Source organism: Echiichthys vipera (genome assembly GCF_963691815.1).
Source record: "Echiichthys vipera genome assembly, chromosome: 2".
NCBI lineage: Eukaryota > Metazoa > Chordata > Actinopteri > Perciformes > Trachinidae > Echiichthys > Echiichthys vipera.
The window spans coordinates 8171903-8199878 of NC_139827.1; the positions used below are offsets into that span (position 1 = coordinate 8171903).

Sequence of the window (27976 nt, forward strand, 5' to 3'; positions counted from 1 at the left end):
AGGGGAACTGCAACAATGTTACACGTAAAGAAAATGTCTCTTTTGGAGTTCTTACAGCCTTATCGCCTAACGGGTGTTATCAACAGTGCAGTCCATTTTGTAGCAGGAAAACAACAACACTGTTGGTCATAAACAACATCAAAGATTAACTGAAAATGGCCCGAAAGTGGGCCTTTACAACTCTTCCTCTAAGCCCCAAATTCCTCCTTTCACCAACAACTATTTAAATTATTAATTAAAAGTGAAATTTAGCTTTACGTGTGCTTCGTTGTACCATCTTGTCTATGCCCCTGATCTCCTCCCTCAGTCAATGGAAGTCAATTGTACAGATGACAAATAAAGAGTGATGGTGTCTGGTTATAAATACTAAGAGCTGAATTCATTTTTGGACAAACACTTGCGGCTTTGATGCACATATCTTTGAATTTATTTGAGATATCACAAGAAAAAAACAACACACATGGATGGACAAATTAGTCAAGATATTTTGTCCTTTGATTGACATGAGGTTCTTTACATCCAACAATCTTGACACTTCTTAATGAAATTCACCATTAAATAAAAAAGAAATTAAATACACAGCAACGTGGAGTTTCTCAACCTTGGGGTGAATGCCGCTTGTCTGTTGAGGTCATAGATGATTTTCAGTACTGTATTACATGGCTGTAATTTGTCTGATTATATTTGTAGTGTAATATATTTGTTATAATAAATCATATATTGAAACTTCTCATTATTTCTATGTAATTTGAATGCTCCAACATCTTGAATACAAAACACACACGTGTAGATTTGAATTTACATCATAACGCAAAAACTGTGATCGCTGGAGAATTTGGGGACCAGAAAAGGTCGAGAAATTCTGATTTATAGACAAAGATATCACGAGAACAATAACTTAAGGTTCAGGAAACCTTGCTTGACACACAAAAGACCATAACTATATAATAATTACCATTAAGCATATAGACTCAAAAGACACGTACAACATAAGCCACAGATGTATTCGTACTATATATTTAGTTAGCTTTAAATTTGAGATGATGTGTGATGTGTTTAATATGTTATCAAACACTAACTGCACTTTATTGTTAGCTTGTTACAAGCCACAAGCTTCATTGTCATTTGTACAATAACTTTCTAAAACTTTAAAACTACGTTACATCAGGTAGGAGGGGAAAGCTTTATGAACCAAACAACAGTGGTGCAGTCGTAAAATTCTGTAGAAATACTATATATGTCTAATAAAGTGATTTTAAAATACAACACTGAGATTTTAAAACACTGAGATGGAGCTTCTTCTTTAAACATTTGCCTTTTTTCATGACTTTTTGCACTTCATGAATAAAAAATCCTCTACCATGTGTTCCCCATAATCTATTATTATGTGTAATGTGATACCAATGTGGCTCCAGATGCCGATTTATAAGAAATACTTGTGAAAATAATACATTTAGAGGTTTGTGGTTAGACGTATGTGCTCTCTCAATGTTTTCTAGTTTAAAGTGTGATTGTTTTTTTTTAATGCCTGTAGCTACATCTGCAGGATTCATGTTAAATGAGTTTCCCCACTTCTGGGGTCTGGAGTTCATGTCGGAGCGATTGGCAGGAGTTCAGCAGGAGAACGAGACAGGATGTTAAATCTGACCCCCTCAGGCAAAGTATGCGTAGAGAAAAATGTTAATGCTGATTACCAGAAGCGCGTTGGCGCAGCAGAACCTGGACCAGAACACGCTCTCTCTAACACTTTGAACTCTGGGAGTTGGAGTCTCTTCTGATCGCCGTGCTGCTGAGACACATAGTCCTGTCCCCTGACCGCATGTCACCCGCCGTGTTGGCTCAGAGCCTGCAACACACACACAGACAGGAAGTTAGTCAAACAACAACTACAGCAGCGTGTGTGTGTGTGTGTGTGTGTGTGTGTGTGTGTGTGTGGATGACTGTTCATCACATGACGGTTGGTTTTATTCCAAGTGGTGTGAACATTCAGACTCTTACCCTGAGAGCTACGGTGGCTGACAGAGGACACTTTCTGTAGAGGGATTTCTCTTGGTGGCTCTTCAGTTATCGTCCACCAGGTCAGGTTACACACCTGGGAGAGTATATGACATGTAACACCATTCATTATATATACAGTATACTGGATGGTGTACTGTATATGTAGAGAATCTGAATTTTTGTCTATATTGACAGTAACAAGACAACATCTTTGGAAATATGCTTATTGGCTTTCTTACAGAGATTTAGATCAGAGGATTGATATCGCCCTCATGTCTCGTGTCTTATGAAGCTGGAGTCATCAGTCTGTTAGCTTGGCTTAGCACAAAAACTGCAAACATGGGGAAAGAGCTAGCCTGGCTCTGTCCAATGGTAACAACATCTGCCTACTACCTCTTCTTAAGAGGATATAAGCAAACTATGAGTCAGAACTGAACTGGGCAAAAAGGGCTTTGAAATATTTTGTCTGCCTGGAACGATGTGCCGAAGGACTTGATGTTGACACATCTCGTAACTCATCAATCAGATCTTGTCATTGCTTGTAATCCCATTTTCTCTTTTCTTTTTTTAATCGTAATTGAGCTTCACATGTCCCGGTAGATTGTGTTACATTTAGACAGAGCCATCCTGCAAAAAACACTGTGACTAATGTCTGTGTGTATGACGGAGGTTAAACAAATCTGCCTGCTAGATTTGACTTGTTCTCCTGAGATGACATCAGAAAGGCTGCTGTTTGCATTTAGAGTTCACGCACAGGCCAGAATAGATCACCGGCTTTAAATATGAAGCATATAGATTGTCTTTCTATTGTAGGCAACAATCGTTCTACTGTGCTGTGAGATTTTACTCTTTGGTTGACTGTTGATCTTTTGGATTTAGACAGGCACCGCCTCTTTGACCGTCTTGTTAGATGGACGCCAACCTTCAGATAAAACCTGTTTTTATGTTTAGTAGATAACATTACAGCTGTACCTACAGCAAAATGCTTCCCTAATAGCTCTCTTATTTGCTGAATGTGTGTGTACACACCTGTTCGTGGCTGGGCGGCGGTGTGAGCAGTGATACTATAGTAACCACGATAGCAGTGAGCCCACAGAGAAGGATGGCGAAATGGAGGTAGTGGACACTGCGCAGGACTGCAGGTGCCGAGTCCAGGACACCACATCTGGGAGGTGGGAAGGCAAACTCCAGCACCATCCTACACACACCCACCACCAAACCCACCATGAGGCCCCAGAACGCACCCTGAATGCACACAAACACACACACATTTAAACACGTTTACACAGATTACATTACACGCCCTCCTGCGTTAATATGCTGAATTTCCTGCTTCTAAAAGCATCAGTATGTTGGGTGTGTTCGGGCTTATTACACTCTCGCTTTCCCACCGTGATAATCTGTCATCGCCGTGTCACCTCTCACTTAAGCACACACATGTGCAGTGACGCAAATAACTCTCTGTCTCTGTTCAGCCGTCAACGAAGAATGTGATCTGTGTGGTTTGGCACAAGACACGTGAAACTAATCACCCCGTCACCGCACGCACACATCTATACCTTATATATCTTTTTTTACCTGTTACTATATTTTCTCTTTTCTCTGCCGCGGTCCTTACGCGCTTTGATTTATTGCTCTTTGTCTCTGATGTGAGTGTGACATTTGAAAACAAACACTCAAGTTAACAGTTATTATTGTTGTTGCGTTGACAGCTGATGTAGATGGGCCTGTTTTTCTGGTTTAAATTAAAATAAATCATAACACATCAAACACATATCATTTTTGGGATTAAAATCCTGAAATGAGAATTTGAAGGAGCAATTCAAAAGGGAGATAGAGACGGATACATGAAAAGACATCACGTGTAGTTAGATGTAATGACAGTAATTAATTAAATTTAGAGTTGCATTTACCTCTCTACTTCAAAGACTACACACACCACGCCTCTATTTAAATAGGCCTGCATTTTTTGCTCTCTCAGTGTCAAACTAGTCAGCCTGTGTCACATCCTGTGCTGTAATGAGTGCCCTTTGACCCCATGAGTCAACACCAGTCAGACTCAGCGAAAAGAACAAATAAAAAGCTCACACCTTTCGTGTGAAAGAGCTATTGACCCTTTTCAGTAACCTGCTCGGCTTGGTCTTTTGCAGATGTCTAGGCACATATATTTAAACTATGCTAAACGTTTTCAAACATCAAGGTTACCTATACGCTTTGTTTCAACTGGATTTCAATCATAATATTTTGTTATTCTTTAGTAAGTAGCCGTGTCATGAGTGGGATAATGTAGAGCGAGCATGTCATTATTGCGAACTGAGCCCCTCAGGGTAATTCAGGTAATTCCCAATAAAGACCGGCTCTGTCTGCTGTATCCTTACTTGATGTGTCATTAGTTACGCAGTTGAAACATGGCTAAATACTGCACTGTACAGAACAAGAGTGCAACACTGATGCTAAGCAGGTATGATGTTAACTGTGCTCATTATCCCAATTTTGGGTTTTCTTATTTTCGGATGGGAATCAAGAGCCGGTTGAGAACCAGCAACAAACTGGAATAGGAATCCGAATCTTATGTCTACGAGATTATCAATTCCTGTGACGGCATGTTTTTCCGACATTTGTGCAAACGGCATCGAACTCATGAGCTGCTGCAAACTTGCAACAAGAAGGAGTCATGGCGGCAAGGAAGAAACAGTCTGAAGCATGTCGTTATATCTGAGTTGCTTGCTTAGATAAATTACATAGAAAACCAGAATAAAAAAGAAAGCTGTACAAATATTCTCTCATTTAAAGTGTAATTCCGGCGCAAAATCGTCCCATGGTCTTTTTCGGCACTTACATACATCAAATAAGCCATCGAGACAGTTTTTTTACCCCGTATGAACTATAAACGGAGAAATCCAGGAGAGTCTGTAACAGCCGGACATTGCTAACACTGATTAGCTCGGGGCAGTACTTAGAAAGCATTATAATGTTTTTTTAAACCACTAACTAAACGGCATCAAACTCATGAGCTGCTGCAAACTTGCAACAAGAAGGAGTCATAGCGGCGAGGAAGAAGTCCAAAGTCCAAAGCATGTTGTTATAACTGATTTGCTTTTCTTAGATTATTTACTTAGAAAACCGAATAAAAAAAAAAAGGCTGTACAATATTCTCTCATTTAAAGTGTAATTCTTAATTCTTTTTCGGCACTTACATACATCAAATAAGCCATGGAGACGTTTTTTTCCTGTATGAACTATAAACGGAGAAATCCTGGAGAATCTGTAACAGCCGTTTATGGCTATACATTGATTAGCTCTGGCAGCACGGTGAAGGCGTTAAAACGTCTTTTTTAACCACTAATACTGCTCAAAATAAAAGCAAACCTCTGCAGTAGCATGAGAAGAGTCCCTACACATAAAACAAAGCACCAATGGGCTCCTTCCTATTGGATTGACTTTGATAATCGACTTGAATGGACTTTACTATGAGAGGAGCTGATAACACTCTAAATAAACACTGGGGATGCCAACTATGTTGTTGATGCTTCGTCTTATGTGTAGGGACTGTTATCATGCTACTGCAGAGGTTTGATGTTATTTTGAGCAGAATTAGTGATTAAAAAAAAACAGCCCGGTAAAAAGAAATGATACCTGTATTGACATAGATCAAATCTTATAACTTCCTACCCCTAGTTAACACATAACATTTAATAATGAGCACTAAACACAAACTACAGTTGAGGCTGTACTTTACAGAAAGTAAATTACTGGACAAGTTTGACCTGATGGCAGCGTTGATGAAAAGTCAAGTGATCACCAAAGTCAGTAGGATTCATCCTCTGGAGAACATGAAAGTTTATATAAAAATGTAATGACAATCCAGCCAGTAGAAGTTGAGGTATTTACGTGGTTGTCAACTGACTAACATTGCATCCCCAGAGATGCTAACATGGTTAAACATACTTTTAACTGGCCACCAAATCAATGTATGCTGGGCTTCTGCCAACCTGTAACCCCGGGCAAATTCATTCTCAACACATTGTGATAAAAACAAACTAAAAAAAACTCCTTGTAGCTTCATTCAGCGACGGCAAATAGTAAAATTGACATTACAATCAAAGGGGAAAACCTGTTCATTCAGAGAAACCTGATAAATCCCTTCTTTATGTTGCTATTTAAACAGCGTGTCCACAGAGAGCAGACACACCCAGGACGTCTCTATTAAAACAGGGATTCCATGTTGACTATCCAGCGAACTCGTCTTTACTTGCAGTGGAAAGATGTTTCAACACGTGAAATTAGCTCTGGGCTGATGCACATGTTTACTGTAGCAGCGTTATCTCTTTTACCTCTCGCTGTTAATCTTTATCTTCCAATGATCGCACTTTCCCTCACTTGCACTCTGTTATCAGCCAGAAACACTTTCCTTTATTGAAGTGAAAGAGCAGCGTGTTCATGATGGTTCCCTGCTGAGGAAATAGCAAATAATACTCTTCATATTTGATTGAGTAACACAAAGACATTCATGTGTGCACGCAGATGGTCTCCGTGGCGAGCAGTGAGGGATGTTGGCAGCTGGATCCCATGTGAGGCTAATAAAACTGTGTATCGGTACAGTGTGGGAGAAAACACAAACATTGCAGGAAAACATTAAAAATCAAGACAAGTACTTGGTGTGCAGAATGGAGGACATTTTGAATTCTGTTTCCTGTGTGCGTTAAAATGTAATACACATGTGTCTTTGAAGTAATACCCAAAGAGTTTGTGGAATGAGATTTAGTTCAGTTTCTTTTCTGTGATTAATAACTGGTGTATTTGTATGTTCATGACTGAAATTCGTGCTGCAATGATTAGTTAATTAATGGATTACTCTACAATACTGTAATTGACTGTCAAAGGTTGATTAAGTAATTAATTTAAGTAAAAATGACAAACATTCGTTGGTTCAAGCTTCAAGTGTGTGTGTGTGTGTGTGTGTGTAGGTGTAGGTGTAGGTGTGTGTGTCTAGGTGTAGGTGTAGGTGTGTGTGTGTGTGTGTGTGTGTGTGCTTGTGTGTTACCTGCTCATTGGTCCTCTTCCAGAAGACAGCCAGGGTGAAGACAGCAGTGACGGGCGGAGCGAGGTAGCTCGTCACTGACTGGATGTAAACGTACAGCTGGCCGCTGTTGGCCGACTGCAGGATGGGGATCCACACCACACTCACCACCACCAGGATGACGGTCACGATCCTGGAAACAAAACACATCTCTTCTGTATTGATCCTGGTGTTTGAAGCTCACCCCCCACAGTATGATCACAGTCTACAATGGAGATCAAAAGAGAAGATTTCAACTTCGGGCTATAGGATTAAAAAATGAATAGGAAGTGTAGAATGACTTGAGTACGTCTGCGCCCACAGGACATCACTACTTTCTCACACTGCTCTGGTTTGATCTTTTCTTCTTCAGTCTCCTCCACAGTTCGGCAACTGTAGTGGGTTTTGTGGACGTTACTGTGTCGCCAAGGATTTTCCAGAGATTCTCTATGGGGTTGGAGGGCCGTGATGATTAGACAGATGTTCTCTGACAGTCTGTGTGTTGCATCATACCTGCCGACCAACAGTAGCTCTCTCTCCGAGGCCCGTGGGCGATATTTCTTCCAGATGTCCATGGTGAAGAGTGTGGAGCTGCTGTTGAAGATGGAGGTCAGCGACGACATCAGAGCGGCCATCATCACCGCGATCATGAGTCCACGCAAGCCTGAGATGCAACACACAGGTTAACACATGCGTGAAGGTTAAAAAACTAAACTTTTAATAAAACGTTTAGAAATAACTGTTTTCTCACCACTCGGCATGAGTTCGATGACCAGTTTGGGAAAGGCGATGTTGGAGCATCCCACCTCAGCTCCACACACTCGCACACACTCCTCTGGATCCACACATCCTACAGAGTCTGAAATACGAACACACAGGCCGTTCACACACACACAGGGGCGGAAGAAACAGCTCTTTTTGCTTCTTGTATGGCCGTGTAGCCTCTCCTCTTGGTTCCTTGTCTAGCTGATTTTATCATTTCGTCATATATTTTGACCATATTGTAGTGTAATATGTTGGTCTATTCTGTAAATACAACATCTATTGCATGTCTGTTCCTTCTGGGAGAGAGGTGTTTCTCTTCCTGAGGTTTCCTCCATTTTTTCCCTGTTCAAAGAGTTGGTTTGGGGAGTTTTTCCTGATGCCTTTCTGCCGTTCGTTGTGCAAATTGTAAAGTCCCTTGAGGCAAATTTGTGATACTATGCTATACAAATAAATGAGACTTAACTTGACTTTTCATGCAGAATTCATGTTCATTTACTTTCATGTCTACTCATGAAGAGGTAAAGGATCTCAGGTGAACAAACAAAAGTTACTCCTTTATTTGGCAGTTCATTCATTCATCTTCAACCGCTTGTCCCTGTCGGGGTCGCGGGTGGCTGGAGCCAATCCCAGTTGACTACGGGCGTGGGGCGGGGTACACCCTGCACAGGACGCCAGTCTATCGCAGGGCACATAGAGACGAACAGAGACAGACAACCATTCACACCTATGGGCAATTTTATAGTCATCAATGAACCGAACACCTGCACGTCTTTGGACTGTGGGAGGAAACCGGAGAACCCAGAGAAAACCCACGCAGACACGGGGAGAACATGCAAACTCCACACAGAAGGGCCCCAGCCGAGATGCGAACCTGGAACCTTCTCGCTGTGAGGCAACAACAAGATTATTGTTATTCAAAGGTGTCATTCTATTATATAAGTCTCCTTGTACTGAATAATTACAGTATGATTATAATGTCATAAATGTTTAAGATGCACATTTATTACACAAAGTCCTGCTGAAGTTACTGTTATTAGTAACTTTACCAGCTTTTTCTAGCACAGTGATCTGCACTGTGTGGATTTCAATACAGCTACAAGACGTTAATCTCTTTAAATTCAATGTATTTCTTAGACAGTTCAACTATCTGTTGATAAAAAGCCGACTCACAACAAAGGTCACCTCTCTTTTTGATGCTAGACCTCACCTCTGATCTTAAAATATTATATAAACCCCGATCCAGACATCCATTAGTTATTTCTCACAATGTTTCATCACTAAAAATCCAGCAGACTTCAGTGACACATCACTAACCAGCAATCACATGATTAGTAATACGTTTGGTATCTGCACTGAATTACCTAAAAAGGGAATTGCCCAGCTAACATCCTCACACTTAATATTGTTTTTCCTTTAGGCAGTTGTGTAAAGTAACTAAACAGCTACATTTACTATTTAATTTAGAGGTATTTGTACTTTAATCCACTTTATATTTCTACTCCACTGCATTTCGGAGGAAATATTAAACTACATTTATTTGGTAACTTGCGTTCCAGACATGCAATACTAATATTTCCCTCTGTACCTTGGTGTAAATTTAAAATATTAAAATATATATATGTATATTGTTCCTGTTATTCTTATATTTTAGATTTCCCTGTGTTTATATTGTTCATATTTTTCCACAATGTAGTGTTTCTTATCGATGCTTCTACTATGTTTGCTATCCACTTTGCTGCTGTAATAAGGAAATAAAAAAAATTGTGGGACTAATAAAGGAATATCTTATCATATCTTATCTTAGTTACTAATTAAAAAGATTGTTGACAAATGAAATTACAAAACTACACAGCAGTATATACAGTTAATAAAAGTGTCCCTACCTTTAGCAGCTGCAACATTAAAGGGATATTTACATTAATCTATCAATAATAATAATTATAATAATCTGAAATGGGTCTTTCTGCAGGATGAGTACTTTTATTGTTTGTGCTTAAATAACATTTTAAATGCAGGGCCTTTACTTGTAACAGGATATTTTTTACAGTGTGTTATTACTTTTTCTGAGTAGCCTGCAATTAAAAATCATAAAAACTAAGAAAAACAGACTAAAATGAGAATGATGAGTTAAATAAAGCCCTAAGAGAAAAGTAGACAAGAGTCATTATTTAACAAAAGATTAAAAAAAGGTTTGTTTTGGGATGAAAACCCAGATTTCCCCGCCCGTCTGTTCCGGCAGGAGGGTGGAGTCAACAGTTTGATTTCCTAACCAACTACCGGACACTCCGCCTTTCTGCCCCCGGTGACAGAGCTTCCGTTGCCGAATTCCAGGGTCAGACACATACCGGCAACTCCTCACTACCCACCGGACCTCGATGAACTTTCTGTCTGGAGCACGGAAAGATTTTTTTAAAGGAAATTAAGGACAGAAGAAGTCGACGTGGACTCGGTGAAAGTTGAGACACGTACGCGCCACGTTAGGGATATTTACGAGGTTTTTTTGGTCCTTCGGGGAACTCAGCAGTTGCCATTTTTGTGTGGCAGACAATAAAACAGACTCGTCAGCGTAACAGTTGGTCTGAGTTACCGGGAGTTTCAGCACTTTTAACGGAGGATACGTGGTTTATTTCTCTGTTTGAAGTACTTGGTTTGTCTTACCGGACCCCGGGGATTTACTTTGCTCTAATGGGTTTCGAACCCGGCTCCCATGAGTGAGAGTCTGACGCTTAAACCACCACTTTACTTACATATGTATCTTCTTGAGCTACCTGTCAGGTGAAAGGCGTGGCTCCGGGCTTTTGTTCGCGTGTGTGCGCCCGCGCGCGTGTGTGTGTGTGTCAGTAACCCGAAAGTCTGCTTTGAGTTGTAGCGGTTTGTTTCCTGCGGCTGCGGACACGTTATGGACCGTAATGACAGATTGAAACTGGGTCAGCGGGGTGGTGTCGGTGCGTAACGGTTTCTTGTTCCGGTGGTTACCATGGCGTTGTCTCAGATCCAGTGTCTGGACAATCACCATGTCAACTGGCGCGTGAGCGAGGGCAAACCGGAGTTCTTCTACAGTGAGGACCAACGGCTGGCGCTCGAGGCTCTCATCACCAAGGGCCGTGATGCGTTCACGGACTACACCCGGGAGCACGGGGTCCGGGAGTTCCTCTCGGAGCCGGAGCTGGAGCGGATTGCACGCTCGGCGGAGGCATACCGGCCTGGGCACGAGCATCACCCGAGGCCAGACACCCCAGGAGCGGGGAACCTCACTCCGGGGCCGGGGAACCTCACTCCGGGCTCCGGGGACTTTGGGGGAGATGAGGTGTCGCTCCAGTATTGGCCAGATCGGTCGGAGGCCTCAGTGGCGGAGCTGGACCTCGGCTGGCCCGAGTCCATTTCATACCGAGGGGTCACACGCGTGACCGTGTACACCCAACCTCCAACCGAGGGGAGCACGCACATCAAGGAGGTGGTGCGTAAAACCATCGCCTCAGCGCTGAAGGTAGGAAGGTGAAGACGGTGTTATAATTTAATTCAATTTTATTTATAGTGCCAAATCATAACCAAAGTTATCTCAGGACACTTTACAGATGATTAACAGGAGTAACGGAGTACAGATACTTCGTTACTTTACTTAAGGAGAAATGTTGGGTGATTCTGGTTGGTGTTGGTGATTATTGAAGTTCAGGGAATCAACACACAATCTTGTATCTCGATTAAGGTCATTTAAGTTAAGTTTACGTTCCGATACATCGGCCAACCGATATTTGCGTTTTTTAGGTGTAGCATGAGCCGATATTTTTTTCCTGGCATTTACAGACAGGCGTCCAAACGCAACTTCCTGTTGCTGGAGACGCCTTTTTTAAGTTCAATACACGTTCCTTTTTTTATAAATTGAGACTCGTAACATTTGTCATCGTCATAGTGTAATTTTTATGACGTAAACTGAGGGAGCAAAAGTTGTGTCGGCTCAAAAAAATCGGCTTAAGCTGATGAAGAAAATCGGCATCACCCCTAAAAGATCCATATCGGTCGATCCCTAATATAAGGTATACCACCATCTAGCTTGTGTTCTGGTTACATCATAAATATATAACCTAGTCTGTATGAAATAACCACATGTTAAAGTCTTTTTTGTGTACTCCTCTGTGAGTTAAATACTTAGGCTACTTAAGTACCAAGTATTTTCTCATTTTATGAAGAATCTTTGTGCAGAATGAACAGTGAACAGTTTCAAGTGTAATTGTTGCTGCACACTGACAGGTCTTACATGCACGCTCACAAACAGTTAAAGATAAAGTAAAACCCACAACAACTGTAATCTATGTGTCACTTACAAACTACTTTTTAAGTGTTTAGAAAAAAGATTACAGTTGTTTTGTGGTATAGGCTTTTGTTACATCATAGGTGTGTGTGTGTGTGTGTAGGCTATTCAGCTGTTGAAGACAAAACACATTTTAATGAGATATAATCAAATACAATAAAAAACAGTCAATACACAAACAACCACTGAACTCTTAATAAAAACTGAAGTGAGGTTGGATTTACTGCAGTGCTATTGAATGCACCACAATACATCATGCTTTAAATATTTCACTAGTTGCAGAGTGTATAATGCAGTTTACTACCACAAACTACAGAGCGGTGCCTGTCTGACACAGTAAAGAACAGAAGATTATTGTATTCTGATAATTGTTTCAATCATTTTTCAATTAAAAAACTAATGTTTCCTGGTTCCAGCTTCTCCGATGTCAGATTTAACAGTTTCTCTCTGACATATGTGAAATCACTGACCGGTTTACAGAGGTTGTTTTGATTTGTTTGACTTTGTTTTGCCGTTTTCTCCACAAACACTGCAGACAGCATTGCAATTGCACACAAGGCTCATTATACTAGAAATAATGGTCATGACACGGGCTCTTTTAGACTGAATTTAATCTAATGTTTCTCTAATTTACACATTACGTCTCATCTGACAAACCATTCTTCCCTTTGCCTTCTTTTCTCACACGTGACACACTCACACATGCACACAGCAAAGTTTTAATGAAACAAGTCTGATCTTGACACAGCGGTGGAAGAAAAATGCTCTGACGTCAGTGACTAGATTTCATGCCAGCACCCTATATAACCTATACCTCTCACAAACATAAATCCTGGCATGTTCCCATATTGAGGTCTTGACTTAATGTTGACTCCAGAGTGACACACTTTCCCACTTCTTGGAAGACGCTACGTCAACAACTTTTTTTCCCAGAGGTGCTGTTCAGCTGAACTCAGTGAACAACAAACTCACTTTTCATTACCATTTAATCTCTTTTACCTTCTAATTTTTCTCACTTTATCTTGGATTGAAAAGATCAAGTTTAATCGAACACAAGTACAATGACAATAAGGTTGATTTAAAATCTGTGGTACCATTTTCTTACCTCGAGGTTCACTAACTTTTTTGTTGTTCTTGCTTATTTGCTAAATTGTCAGTAGTCTGTGACCGAACTCTACTTAGCTCTAAATGTTAAAGTGGGTCAGGTTAAGAGTGAATAGACAGTGCTGTGTGAAAAGCACCATGCCGTCACTAGTATTGTGCTGTTGAACCCAGAGAACACACACTGTCCAGACACTTCACACTCTGCCACCACCCTGCAAAGCACTCTTTGTGTCTAGCAGCAGTGTCTTTATGAAACATTCATGTTCAGTAGGGAAGGGAAAGAGGAAGGAAATTTCCACCGGAAGTTAAGCTCTGGAATCGGGGGAATTTCTACCTTTTCTTTTTTTTTTTTTGCAAAAGTAAAGAGCCTCTAAAGTTTTAAAATGTGTGCAAAAGATAATACAATATTATCTCAGGGCTTCATGGTCTCTGTACAAAAGAGTTGGAAATGTTCAATGGGAATTAACATGAATAAACTAGAAAGGAGCCAGTTGAGGTGGTTCGGGCATCTAGTTAGGATGCCCCCTGGGCGCCTCCCTAGGGAGGTGTTCCAGGCACATCCAGCTGGGAGGAGGCCTCTGGATCCACCAGTTAGAGCTGGTTAATGTGGCCGGGGAAAGGGAAGTTTGGGGTCCCCTGCTAAAGCTGCTGCCCCCGCGACCCGACCCCGGATAAGAGGCTGAAGATGAGATGAGATGAAACTAGATATTTTTGGGTAATTTATACTAACTGTATTTAACCGTGCACTGTGCGTTCTTCCATCACATGCACAGATTATTAGCATCTTGCACGCTACTGCAGGACTGCTGAGGCTGTAGTAGTGAAGCCTTTGCATGAATCAAAAATCTCATAAAATAAGTTTTTGTTATGCAAGATTGCATGCATATCTGCTTATGAGAAGACAAAAAGTCGATTTTTTATTTCTGTATATGACAAGGTTAATACAGTATTTATACATTACCCTAAAATTTCCAGTTTATTCCTGTTGATTCCCATTTATTCCAACTTCCAATATTCCCGTAATTTTGCTACTTCAGTGTTCAAACATTTGTGTTTGAGGGTTTAATTGAATTATTTTTAGAGGCAGTTCTCATGTGCCCAGCTTCCACTGAGGAATTAACGGGTGTAACAGACGTTCATGATTTCCTCTGTGTGTTTTTGTGTGTGCGTATGTGTGTGTGTGTAGGTGATAGCTGTGGTCATGGATGTGTTTACAGATGTGGATATCTTTCGAGACCTGCTGGATGCAGCCTACAGACGCAAAATTCCTGTTTACATAATCATCGACATGGCTTCAGTCCCCTGTTTTCTTTCCATGTGTGGCAGAGCTGATATGCACCGTGGACACCTAAAGGTATGCACGCAGACACGCCCAGATGATGTTTTGATAAGCTGACAGATGAGCGGGTTGGATAGATGGCTACTCTTGATAAGTATATCATAATAGAAAACTGTTTATTTTGAAAAGCTCCCTTTGCATTTCAGACAAAATGTTTGATTAAAGACACATTTTTAATTTTAAGTATATTACTATAAAAAGGGAAGTATTTGACAGAAGGGCACATGATTTACTAAGGTGAAACAGGTTTTTGCCTGCGAGCCTTGATGTGGAGCATGCAGCAGCTAGTTGCTTTGCCATAGGCTGAAATTCTTTGTGCTTCCTCTCTGAACTGGTCTAGGCAGTAACAGACAATACCAAATGTTTTTAATGGGGGATTTTGTAAATGTTTTGGACCAGGAAGACACCAAAGCACATTCCCGTCTGTGCTGCAGACACACTCTCGCTTTACTTTCTGTGACATGTTTCTCTTTCATTACCCCTTTCCTTCCTCATAGCTTCAACCGCCAGACCTCCCTTTGCTTTCAACTTCTTTCTTATCTGCCAACTCTGCTCTTATTATGAGCCTTTACGACTCCTGTGCTTTGCGTCTCCTGTGAGAATTCACACAATATTTTCTTACAAGGTAACGCTCAGCCAAGAACCACACCCTTATCAGGGCCAAAGACAAACACCACAGGGTGTGTCGTACAAGAATGCACATACATACAGGCCGTGCTCTAACCTGCAGCCAGTTTATGGTGGTATTAATAAAGAAATGTTCTTGGGCAACAAGAAAACTAATTATTCTGTCCGCCTAATCTTTTGTAGCCTTTATTTCCCTTTTGTTCACTAACATCCTTCCTCCCATCAACAATAAACCCCCAAGAGCATAGCATTAACACTGTATGTATGTGTGTGTGTGTGTGCGTGCGTGTACGTGTGTATGTGTGTGTAGAATCTGCGTGTGCGCTGCTGTGGAGGTGTGGAGTTCTTCACACGGACGGCACAGAAGGTGCGTGGAGCACTGAGTCAGAAGTTCCTCCTGGTGGACGGGGACAGAGTCATCTCTGGTTCATACAGGTAAGCAGTTTACCAGACAGTATGTCATGAATGTGCATGAACTCAGTGCATTTCTTATTTTAAGTTACCATGTGACCTATGTGAGGGTCACACAAAGAGACAAACTTAGATGATTGCCCCCAGACTGCAGCATCTATTATCTTTTAGCTCATTGTTTTGGTTTTCTGGCTCAGACTTTTACTGTTTGGATTCAGTCTCACCACTCTCGCCCAGTTTCCAACAGAAGCAGGCAACTGTTAAAGCAAAAAAGCTCTGAAAAGCCACAGTACACCCCCTGCTCATCAACAACAGACAAAGGCAAAGCTAGCTCCAGGAACCCAACTCCAAATGAGGGCTAATGTTGCTCCGTGTCTGCTGGATGTGTAAACAGAGACGCCAACTTGTTGGCCATAAAAACTGAAGCATTGCAATGAATAGGCTGAAGGCAACACAGTGACAACACCATTTTCACCATTATTGTCTAATTGGCTTCAGAATCATTTAAAATATTTAATAATCAAATAAAAACAACACTGCTTTTTTGCCGCATCTAGACCATTTTCTGCCAATGCTAATGTCTGAGAACTGTGGGAAGAAGAAAGAAATCATGCGTAGAGTATAATATGATGCATGACCTCAGAGTTCAAATGTCTGGTGTAACGATTAAACTATACGTTATCTGCGTTATGACATGAACCGGAACAGATTTAGTAGAAACAAATGTCTCTTCTCTGAATTTATGTTTCCATGTCTGTGTTGTTCCAGCTTCACCTGGGCCTCATCTCGTTTGGACCGTAACCTCATCACTGTGATCACAGGACAGGCGATGGAGACCTTCGACCTGCAGTTTCGCGACCTTTACCTCGTGTCCAGAGGTGTGTCTCTCAACAAGGTACCCATGGTGGATGAACCGGTCCCTGACCCGGTCCCTCAGGCGGCTCCGGCCCCAGTGCCAGCTTCTGTTGCTAGGAAGCTCATCAATCCCAAATATGCCCTTGTTACCACAGGAGCCCACAGTCCCGCTCCTTCTGACCAAAATTCAAGCAACAGGAACTCCCAGACTCCCACTGGGCTAAAGTTGATGAAAAGACATGTTAAACAGGTCATTGAAGAGCCACCCATGCATCCGGGATTAGCCCATCTGGAGAAAGCGTACCTGATCCCGTACCTCCCCACTTGGCCAGAGCCAGACCCACCAAGTGATGTGATTGGCTTTATCAACATCAGGGATGAAAAGCGAGCCAATCAGGTTCACTTACAGAGATCGGAGAGGTTTGAGGTAAGCTCGGCTATACGCTTCAGTTCACCGCTGCTGGCGCCACCAAAGACAGAGGAACCTGCTTCTGTTCAGGATGTAAACGCTGTTGGAGCAGCAGGAAAACCTGCAGAGAATTCTAGTTCAGGCACCTCTACTCCTGTGAGTCCAACCAACAAACATCTCAAAGAGCAAACGCACACAGCTCCAAATGAAGACCAAACTGATGCAACGGAGTCCAAAGGGCCCCCTCATCAGCCCAACACACCTTTAACACAAGACACGCACAAACTGAATGCACCACCACCATCCAGTGTTACTGCTGTTTCAGAGCCAAAGGACAGTGACAAACAAACTCCAGAGACTCAAACTGCAGCACCTCCTGTTCCTAAACGCCGCACCCTGCAGTTAATCATAGACCCCGCCCTCTCCGAGCAGCCTGGCCAACCACAGGTCACTCTGATGAAAATGGACCAATTGGAAAGTCTAGATGGCTTCAACGAAAACGAAACGCCAGGTCATCGCCGCATAACATCAAAAAGTGACAGTGTGAACTCCGGCAGCACTGGCGGTGGCAGCCAAGACAGCACCAAGGTCATGTGTGACCGAGCAGCGAATGACGGTCCTTCAAGCACCTCCACAGGATCAGGAGAGGAGTTTTATGAGTGTCCCCAGACGCCGGGGAGTGACCAGCGGACCAACGGAGTGACAACAGGGTCAGGACGAGGGCACCGCCAAGGAGACGGGGTCAACATGATGGCTCGCCTCTCCCAGAGCATGTTGGATCTGCGGGAGCCCAGCCAGTCAGAAGACATCTCTGCCCTCATCCGCCAATCACAGCAGCTCCGCAGAGGACACGCCTCACCACAAAGGCACATCGGACAGGTGAGCACCCAGTAGACAATTATGTCAATATTTGTAATCCTTTGGTGTTTTGACTCAATCAAGGGGCATTCACATGATCAGCTTTTTGCGCTGGGCTCACTGTGAGGTTGGGCACAGAGACCCAGTAAAGGGCTCCAACGTTAGTATTAAAACAACCGTTAGCTCGTAAACTGCCTCTTCACAAACCTGGTGTGACTGCTTATAAACCTCCAAGCATTACGTTTTCTTCCGAGACCGTGATACGACTTTATTGTTTTGGGAAACTCGGACACGCAATAAGTTTTTCCTCCATCTTTCTAACCGGCTTGATGGCGCTCTCTGGTTGCCTAGGAAATGGAAACCTTACACTTAAAGCTTCTATTTAATTGGTTACGCTTTTAAAAGATCACGCGTTGCCGCTACATTGGGCGCTACCACCTCTTCCATAGGAAATGAATGGAAAGCGCAAAGTGTTATTACCGCATATCATGTGTAGGGGCCTTTAGTCGATCAGTGGCTCAGTCAAGTGACGGATAATTCATGGCCAGAAAGTCATTTATCCAAGCAAAAATGCCACATATTTGCTAATTCCAGGCCGTCAAATGTGTGGTTTGGCTGTTCGCTAAAACTTAATGATTAGTGAACTATGAAAATGAACTGTTTTAATATAATCATAATAATATCAGTAGTTTAGGTATTTATTCTCAGCTTCTCTGTTATGAGAAAATGCTGTTTATTGTAAATTGAAAATCTTTCGGTTTTGTTTTTTTAGTTAAGATGTTGACACAATGTATGTCTTAATCTCTTAAATCCTTTTTAATGTTTAATGAGTAATCAAAAAACAAGTGCAGAGATTTCCAGGAATAATGTTTGTCATGAACAAGTAGGCACTTGAGTCCTAATCTGGAAACGCACGCACGCACGCACGCACGCACGCACGCACGCACGCACGCACGCACGCACGCACGCACGCACAAATATAAAATCCCATAAAAAAAGGGCGTGTTTCACCTAGGGTGTCAAAACAAGACACTACCTGCTTACAGTAAACATTTCATTCCTTTTTCCAAATTAAAGGTGTGTGCGTGTGTGTGTGCGTGTGCGTGTGTGTGCGCGTGCGTGCGTATGCGTGTGCGCGTGTGTGTGCGTGTGTGTGTGTGTGTGTGTGTGTGTGTGTGTGTGTGTTTACCTGGATAGAGAGCGCGGCTGATCATGCCAGGGAGGATGATAAAGATGAAAGGCAGCATCTTCAGATAGGCCGCCAGGATCGATGCTCCTTTCACGTGACTTATGTTCTTAGCAGACAGGGAACGTTGTACAATCACCTAAACACAGACACACAGAACATAACTGACTTTACTTATAAAGCTATTTTTACAAGAAATGAAACCAAGACATGTATAGCATAATGAGATATACACAGATAGGATAAAATCCAATTTAATAGATTGGAAGAACAAATGCTGTAAAAGCAAATAATGAACACAATGATAGAAAATGCCTTTCTAAAATGATGTGTTTTAAGGATAGGTTAAGGGTTAAGCAGGTCAGAAACATAGTCACGAGCCATTTATAATAAAGGTGCTTAAATTGGAGTTATAAACAGTCTTCTTTGGGATCTTGAGGGGAGACTAGTTGAAAGTTGATTTCACTCAGATATGAATCACGAGAGCTGTACTTGTCTGATGAGGATGTAATTGCACAGACAACAGCGTAATTCACATGGCAATTTTCTCAGCATTCAACAAATCTGAACTATGATGATAATGCAGCTATTGTGAGTGTTTTTAATATGTCAAAAGAGGATAAAATATGTGTGGTCATAACCCTGTAGCCATTTCCCCCATTTTTCTATTAACCCACTTAACATTCGCAATGTACCGATGGGGAGGACACTTTAGGTTCTTAGGTTAAGGCTAACTATCTGTCATACAGAAAGTGGAAGTTTAACTGGGTTTAACCTAACTGAAGAGTAACTATGATTAAAGCTTCTGAATTATCTGCATTAACTGAAGGAAACTTTAGTGAGCTTAGTTTCATGGCATCATTTGAATCAAAGCAGAAAAAAATCTCGAAATCATACGCATAAAAATGTAATATTTGAGCATATCCAGCTGTTAAATCTGACTTAATTAAGATTTCCGGGTCCAAATCCTCCGTTGAAATAAAACGGACACACCAGCCTAACATTGGAACAGTTATGATCACCCCTTTTGTCAGTTAGACATCTTTTTCATCGGTAAGAAAAAGGTAAAATGACAATTAGGTTGTTTTTTAAAACTCAGATCTTTTCAAACAACTGGGACCACGGCACTGCGGCGGTTTAGAAATACGAGGCTTGGACTTGCTTGGACCCGTAAATCATATTCTTAAAGGGTGTTGCGTCACGACTTAACAGCTGGATAGGTAGAAAAAAGTAAAGGTCTGATGATTGATCGATGAGGTACTCCATGTATGAAATGGGTACAGCCCACTGTAGCCACACAAACGAACACAATGTGTAACTCTTTTGGACTGACGTCCTTCTCATCTCTCTGCTTCCTCTCTCTGCCTAGTTGTTCCAGACTTCAACATCTCCAGGTCGTGATGCCCGTCAGAGAGGACCTAAAGTAATCATCGCCAAACCAGGAAGTTATCACCGCCCCACCCGAGCAGCTGTCCCTGTGATCGGAGGACACCGTTACTGGCAGGGTCAAACGTTTCAGCCTGATTCAGCCCATCTGCGCGTAGAATCACGCTCCGGGCGGTCACCACGACGCCACAGCCCGGGTTACAGGAAGATGGATCACTCCTCGCCACAGCCCCCAGCCATGCCATCAGGGTTACTCGGAGTATCTTTCTCAAAACTGGGCAATTTTAGACACTCAAGGGCACGAGGTGGAGCGTCGCAGAAGAAAGCCCCTCAAAATAACAATGCTGACAGGTAGAGCTGTGGGCCAGCACAGGTACGTGAGGATGATTGTCGACACAAACATCCTGCGAAGAAAGTGGTGACTCTTCAGTGAGGAATTTTCTCTATCTCTGGCATGCGTGTCATTTCCTGTTTTTAAACCCCGAGGCTAAACATACAAGGACCGTTTAATTGGGACTTTTTCGACTATGTCAACAAGAGTTGGCAGTTTGATCTGATGATGTGTTTTAAGAGGTGAATAAATCACATCACCTTCCAAACCAATGCACCACAGCTAAAACTTCTGACGGGATGGTTTCAGTAATGTCTGGCAGATCATGAGTTTAAGAGGAAGTAATCCCGCACTTTTAGTATCAATCTTTGTTGAGTTGAGTTGTACGAAGATTGCTACTAGACGCAGCCGGAGTTTTGTAGATGACTCCCTGTCAGCCGCGATAGTCTCCTCAGGCACTTCTGTTTGGTGAACAATCCTTTGAACAAATATTTCTTAATTACCTCAAATGCTTTTGTTTTTCTGAACTGTGTACTTTAAACTTCATTTTTCCGTATCCAACCTACACAGATGCTGATTAGGTCTCCTCACTGATACAAGAGTCCGGCTCTGGTGTTGATACCACTGTGATTGCTTACTGATGGGGTTAGGGTAGGGCTACTGTGTTGATAACTGGTGTATATGCAATTTAAAACACTGATGTGGGACCAAAAGTAAATGTTGTAAATAAAAAAGACAAATTGTTGCTGACTCAGCTCTGTTGTTGTCTCAACCAGTTCTGTTAAATCAACATGTAATTGAATCCTGCAGCAGTTTACATCTCAATGTTTCAGGAAAGTTTATCATACTGAAAACACCAGTTTGATGATTGTGTGTGTGTGTGTGTGTGTGTGTAGTGAGTTATTTTAAGTATGTCTGCTTTTACCTCAGACTGCAGAAAAATATAATTGTAGCTTTTTAGGTTTCTCAAGGGATTTTTTGAAGACTGGAGTTTGGGTTTGGCGCAAAATCATCCAGATCAGGGCAACAGGGTGGGGCCTGACCATGTTTTCTCTTGGAGATTTCTTTTATTCTTATTTGTGAGCGAGAGGAAAGACACTGACTATTTGCCAACATTTTGCAGAAACTTCCATGTTCAACTTTGACCAAGTTTACAATCAGCGATAGTTCTGTTTAATTTCCAAATATGCCGTATAAACAGCCCACTGGACTCCAGTAAATCCAGTCGGGCACCAAGGTGAGCTGCATGCTGTGTGTCTGTGTCCCCAGAAGAGTTCAGCTCTTAAAATGGAGCATCAGCTATTACGAGATGTCGACAAGCCATGAAAAAATAATTGTGTTGGGGTGTGCACTTTCTCCCTGTGTCTATTTGGGTTCCCTCCCGGTTCTCCGGTTTCCTCCCACGGCCCTGAAGTCATGCAGATGTTGGGTTAATTGATCCAGGGTGTACCCTGCCTCATCCCATGTCAGCTGGGATCCCCTCCAGCCTTCTGTAGCCCATTAGGGACAAGCGGTTCCAAAAATAATTGCTGGATGGATTCATTTTGAGTTTTGCCACTTCACTCTAATTCAGTGAGGGCTTTGCTGCAACCCTCTAGTGGCCATTAGAGGAACTGCACTATAAGACACATCTGCAGCAGTGGTGTTTCTGCTTCTGTTTGCACCTGTGTTTGTGTTTATTTGTACCTGGTCAGTGCACCAGTACCAGGTGGCCAGTATGGTGAGCCCCAGAGTCATGCCGGGCCAGGGCAGGTCTCCAGTGACGGCGTTTCTGAACAGGTGCATGGCGTCCTCACGTGGCAGGTGGCAGGTACTGTTGGGAATGATTTTACTGGGAATCGCCATGCGGTATACACGCTCCAGGTTGCCGTAGCCACCGATCTTGTTGAAGGCTGTGGAAGGGGAACGCACAACTGCAACTACACAATCCTTGAAAATAACTGCAGTTGGTTTGTTTATCATTATTATGATAATTTGTACATACCTGTGATTGTTAGGATGATTGCGCCTCCGATCATGATGACTGTCTGTAGAGTGTCGGTGTAGATGACAGCAGCTAGACCACCTGAAAGGAAGTGAGTGTGCGTTAAAGTTAAAGATTAGTTAATCGGTTGGTTGATTCATTCGGCCGACTAATGCAATTTTGCAGGCAGCCTTGTCAGTGTGGCGGCTTTAGACTTTCCCTCGTTCTGAGCAACGTCACAGTAACAAATCTTCAGTCAGCAAAACTAGCTTACATGGCTCAAAAATTATTCCAGAGGCGTCCCCAGCCCACCACTCTTACTGCCGATGAATAAAACATTTATCAGATTTGTCATTTGGGGACGGTTGTGGGACAGTAAGCAGGTAACTGAAGCCTTTAAGTGGCCGTCCACACAAGAACAAAAAGTCCTGAAAAACAATGTTTGTTCAAAATTATGTTGCAAGTTTTCAGATTTATTTACTTAAAATAGGGAAAGTTCATATTAATAAGCATTTACATGTAAATATGCGAGATTATAGCCAGAAGCTAGTTTCCATCTTTAGTCCCTTTGGCAGGTTGATGTTAAATAAACAAGGTAAACACATCCCGACACCATCAATCAATAAGAAAAGAAACACACAAACAAATAAACAACCAAATAAGAAAAGTAACAATAAAAGATTACCATGAACACACAGACTGTCAATGCTGCGTATAACAGACCATACAAGCTTATTATTCAGTAATAAAGTGCTAGTGTCATTGCACATCACCCTATTGCACATGTTTGCACACACAGACATGTAGGTGCAGGTATTATTGCACTAGGTTAGCGTACATAGCTGTGTTTTTGTACGCACTATTGCACATCAGTTAGCAGACATAGATGTTTGCATGTATGCCTAGAAGGTTACAGGCCTGGACTTTCATTACAGCTTACAACTAAACACATCCTAAATAAATACATTGCAGATACTGTTAAAAAGTGTTAAAGTGAACAGTGTGAAATAAATGTGTGTCTCTTTTGTTATTACCCGTATTAAATTATTGTTAAAAAGAAAAACATGATAGCTTTATTACATATCTGCATCGGCCTTTGAAAAACCCATATCGGTCGACCACGAGTGTGTTATTGAAATCCTTCACGTGTATCTAAAAACATGAAATCAGTATTCCAGGATGTAATTGTGAAACTGTGTGCAAGGTTGTTTGTGTACCTGCAATCGTGTAGAAAGCAGTGACCACCAGCATGAGGACAGTGGACAGGTAGAGGTTCCATCCCAGACACACCTGAACAAACAAGGCTCCGGAGTACAGGTCGGTCTGGAGACAGAAACACAACAAACACCCAGTCTCACAGAGGATGTTAAATGCTGGAAAGCAGATGCAGCAACATTGTCATTGTGATGCTGCTTCTGTGTGTGTGTGTGTGTGTGTGTGTGTGTGTGTGTGTGTGTGTGTATGACGGTGTCGTACTGATATCTTTGTGAAGACAGACAACAGCAGCGAGAGGACAGCCAGGTACATTCTGATCCTCTCTCCCCCGAAACGACGACCCAGGTACTCCGGCATTGTCACGATCTGATCACACAGACACACACACACACATACACACACACACATTTCAACATCTTCAACACATCACAGCTGCACAGAAGAGGCAAACTCAAAGTCCCACTCCAGACACGTGTTTAAGTATTTAAAACTACTCTGCTATGATTAATAATTTGTTTAACATGGATCTGCCAGTTAGAAAGTATAAAACCTCAGAGATGGAACTGGAAGCACATCTACTGTTTCTCCTTCATTAAGGACTTCTGGCCTCGCCCTCCACTGCCCGTAGCTTCAGACTTGAGACATGTAACAGCTATGCTTGCATTATGTTTTCTCTCTGTACTGACAGTCCGCTCTGAGCTGGAGGTCAAATAGTGTTTCACATATTAGGCAATTGGTTTACGGATTAGTGACGTACCAATTAAAGATCGCCCAGAAGAAATTTGTATCGCAGAAGTCAGAGATGTGCACAGACATCTCCTCCTCCAGGAGAGGAATATGAAAACCCGTCTTTACTGACAAACTTTGCACAGATACAAGTCCGTATAGTCAGTGTCAGACATTTTAGAGGACAGAAACAGAAGAAAAACACTTTCCTTAGGAGTGGAGGAGGACTTTAAGAAGCTCCAGGGGGTTTTAGAAGCTCTGCTTGATCTGCAAATTAGTTTGATGTGTTCACACACTTTAAAATAATTATGTACCAACAGAGAGGAGTAGGTTAATGTATGCTCTTTGTTGTGGGTGTGTGTGTGTGTGTGTGTGTGTGTGTGTGTGTGTGTGTGTGTGTGTGTGTGCGGTGTGCGGTGTGCGGTGTAACACCCTGTTGGGGAATTTTTTAAGGCGGGGATTGCCGGCTGAGAGAATGTCACTTGGCACCTAAATGTACCTGCTGAACCAGCCTTAACAAGCAGACGTGTGTGTTAGTGTGTGTGTGTGTGTGTGTTAGTGTGTGTGTGTGTGTGTGTGTGTGTGTGTGCAAACTAACCCCTGAGGAGATGTAGACAGGCACAAATACCCAGGCCAGGGCCAGCAACACATAGGTGGCCTGAGAGAAAGAAGCAAAGAAAACAGACAGAGGACAGAGAGCTTTGACCAGATCGATCACAACAGTCGCTTCGTCAGATTAAAATCCCTCTGGTCAAACTGAGGTAAAACGTATAACTCTGCACGTTTCAACGTTTGCATGGTTGCTGCGGACTGACTCATGCCTCGTCCCGTACACCACTTACATACAGCTTGATATTAAAAACTGTCTGCTGCTGCCCCCTGCAGCGGACTGCCTGCAACAGCCACCGAAGGTAAAACTCAAATACACACACTGCAAAACTAATGGGAACGTTCAAAGAGATAATCAAATAAAATAGTTATTATAAAGTCATTTGTTTTCTTTTCACATACTAAAATAGATTAGTTATTGTAGCGGTGAGTTGTTATTCTCTCTACAAGTAGTTTGTTTGTCTAGTCAGACCTACAAATCATTAGCAGGCCGGCTCTGCTTCATTCCAGTTCATAATGTGTTTAGTTACTATTAATAGATATATTAGAGTATATAATAGAGTAGCATCTGTGTGTCTGTGTGTGTGTGTGTGTGTGTGTGTGTGTGTGTGTGTGTGTGTGTGTGTGTGTGTGTGTGTGTGTGTGTGTGTGTGTGTGTGTGTGTGTGTGTGTGTGTGTGTGTGTGTGTGTACTCACATTCCATTCAAAACCAGTGACAGCGATGCCTCCAGCAGCTCCGGTCCCGGCCAGACCAATAAACAAACCTGAGCCTTCTGAACTGGCAAAGAGAGACGCTCCGATCTGTGTGATGGAAGAAACACTTTTTATGTTTCAGCAAAAGAACAACAATGTAAAATGACTCTGCTACAAGTAAATATCCTACATTTAAGAAGAAGGAGAAGAAGAAGAATTACTTTATTAATCCCGCCACGGGAAATTCGATTTTTTCACTCTATTATTGTTCAGGTTACACACACACACCCGAAATACACACACATGCACAAACAGGACCTGTACACATGCAATTAATGGAGAGATGTCAGAGCGAGGGGGCTGCCAGTGGACCGGCGCCCCGAGCAGTTGGGGGTTCGGTGCCTTGCTCAACAGGAGATGAACTGGCACCATACATTCATAAAAGACACTTAAAGTATCAAAAGTCAAATTACATGTTCTGCAGAAACACTGATTATATATTATAATTTATTACATTGTTGCTAAATGCCAGTGAATCAGAGCATAATCAGCATTTTACTGCTGTAGCTGGTTTTAACTACTGCACTGAGAGTTTAGTCCAGGTATTCACATTATAAAGACGAGGGGAGATGATTAATAAGACAGAAAAGAAGAAAAAAGGCAAGATTCTGATCCTCAAATTTGTGTTCATTTGATGTTTATTTTTCTTTTACCTTTTTGGGTCTAAAGTAGACACTTAAAATTAACTATGTGAGGGGGAGAATCAGCCCCATCAGACCCTTTTTAAGGGGCCACAACCCCAAAAATGTTGAGAACCGATATTTTATAATGTGTTTTTTAATTTAAACTTTTAAACTGAAATGTAACCAGCTGTCAGATAAATGTGGAATATTTCCATCTGAACTGTAGTGGAGTAGAAGTATAAAGTATCATGAAATTAAATCCAGAAATTGCACATCAGTTATACAGAATTATTATATATTTTGACGCAGTCTGCCGAACATAACCAACTAATTTACAATTATCCAAGTTTAGCGATATTTCCAAATCATTTCTCCCTCAACCCAACAGTTATCACCAGTGTTTTTCTGCAAGAAGATTATAAAATATCCTAAGGTTATGTTGAAGTTTAAGGTAAATTTCACCCAAAAAAGAATCAGTCTAATTAATCCCAGTTAGTGAGTAAAAGTTGACTATGGATGCACATCTGCAAAACCATTTATCTTGTTACAAGCCTGCATTTAAACAACATATGTTGGATACATGTACACTAAAGCCCATAGAGCTTTAAATACAGTTTATAAATATATATATATATATATATATATATATGTAATTTCAATTATTACATTCAATTAATTCTATATTCTATTCTACATGTGTACATTACTCTGCACTGCCTTTTGCACTTCTGGTTATGCTAAATTTGCATTTTGTTGTCTCGTGAACTCTGTGCAAAGACAATTAAGTACCAGTGGTCCAACTTCAAAAGCAAGTCAAGATGATTTTAGATTATTTCAAAGTTATATTGGAAATAGAAACATGTATTTGGTCCCAAAACCAACATCAGCAGTGTAAGAGATCTCTCTCTCTCTCTCTCGCACACACACACACACACACACACACACACACACACACACACACACACACACTCACCGGCCACCAGGCCATGTCCCGTCCAGCCAAGAAATATCCGCTCAGAGTATTCCTGCTCACCCTGCATGATGACTGACAGAGAAAACTGTTACACTCAAGCATCCACACCACATACACATAAACTGAACATGCACACAAGCAGAACACACACACACACACACACACACACACACACACACACACACACACACACACGGACACACACACACACACATACACTTCTCACTCTCACCCAGATGCCGACAGCGAGGTTGAGAAGAAAGTAAGTTACTATGACGATAATATCAGAGGAGCTGAAGGTATGAGACAGGGCGTAGAAGTTGATGGTGGCGTTTGACATCCTCAATGTTCACAACAATGCACACACACTTCAAAAATACACCCAAAACACACTTCTTATCCTGCCCTTTCCTTACAGCCACACACACACACACACACACACCTGCTGAATCTAACCCTTACACCTGTGCAATCACA

At 41.9% G+C, this 27976-nt stretch overlaps 2 protein-coding genes across 2 annotated transcripts; one reads left to right on the forward strand and one right to left on the reverse strand.

Moving 5' to 3' along the window:
• Positions 1–1652: 1652 nt before the first annotated feature.
• Positions 1653–27839, reverse strand: slc5a10 (solute carrier family 5 member 10; the record flags this gene model as incomplete). Its single annotated transcript, XM_083925697.1, has 15 exons — positions 1653–1846; positions 1999–2092; positions 3028–3243; positions 7043–7211; positions 7571–7721; positions 7809–7916; positions 18924–19059; positions 22324–22529; positions 22622–22702; positions 23818–23923; positions 24077–24181; positions 25140–25199; positions 25847–25951; positions 27500–27571; positions 27732–27839. 15 exons carry the CDS (start codon positions 27837–27839, stop codon positions 1653–1655), a joined length of 1911 nt encoding a protein of 636 aa, XP_083781823.1.
• Positions 10127–21382, forward strand: fam83gb (family with sequence similarity 83 member Gb). Its single transcript, XM_083925686.1, has 5 exons — positions 10127–11309; positions 14422–14589; positions 15512–15636; positions 16381–17755; positions 20290–21382. The coding sequence occupies exons 1-5, from the start codon at positions 10800–10802 to the stop codon at positions 20659–20661; spliced, it is 2550 nt and encodes an 849-aa protein (XP_083781812.1). The 5' UTR covers positions 10127–10799; the 3' UTR covers positions 20662–21382.
• Positions 27840–27976: the final 137 nt, after the last annotated feature.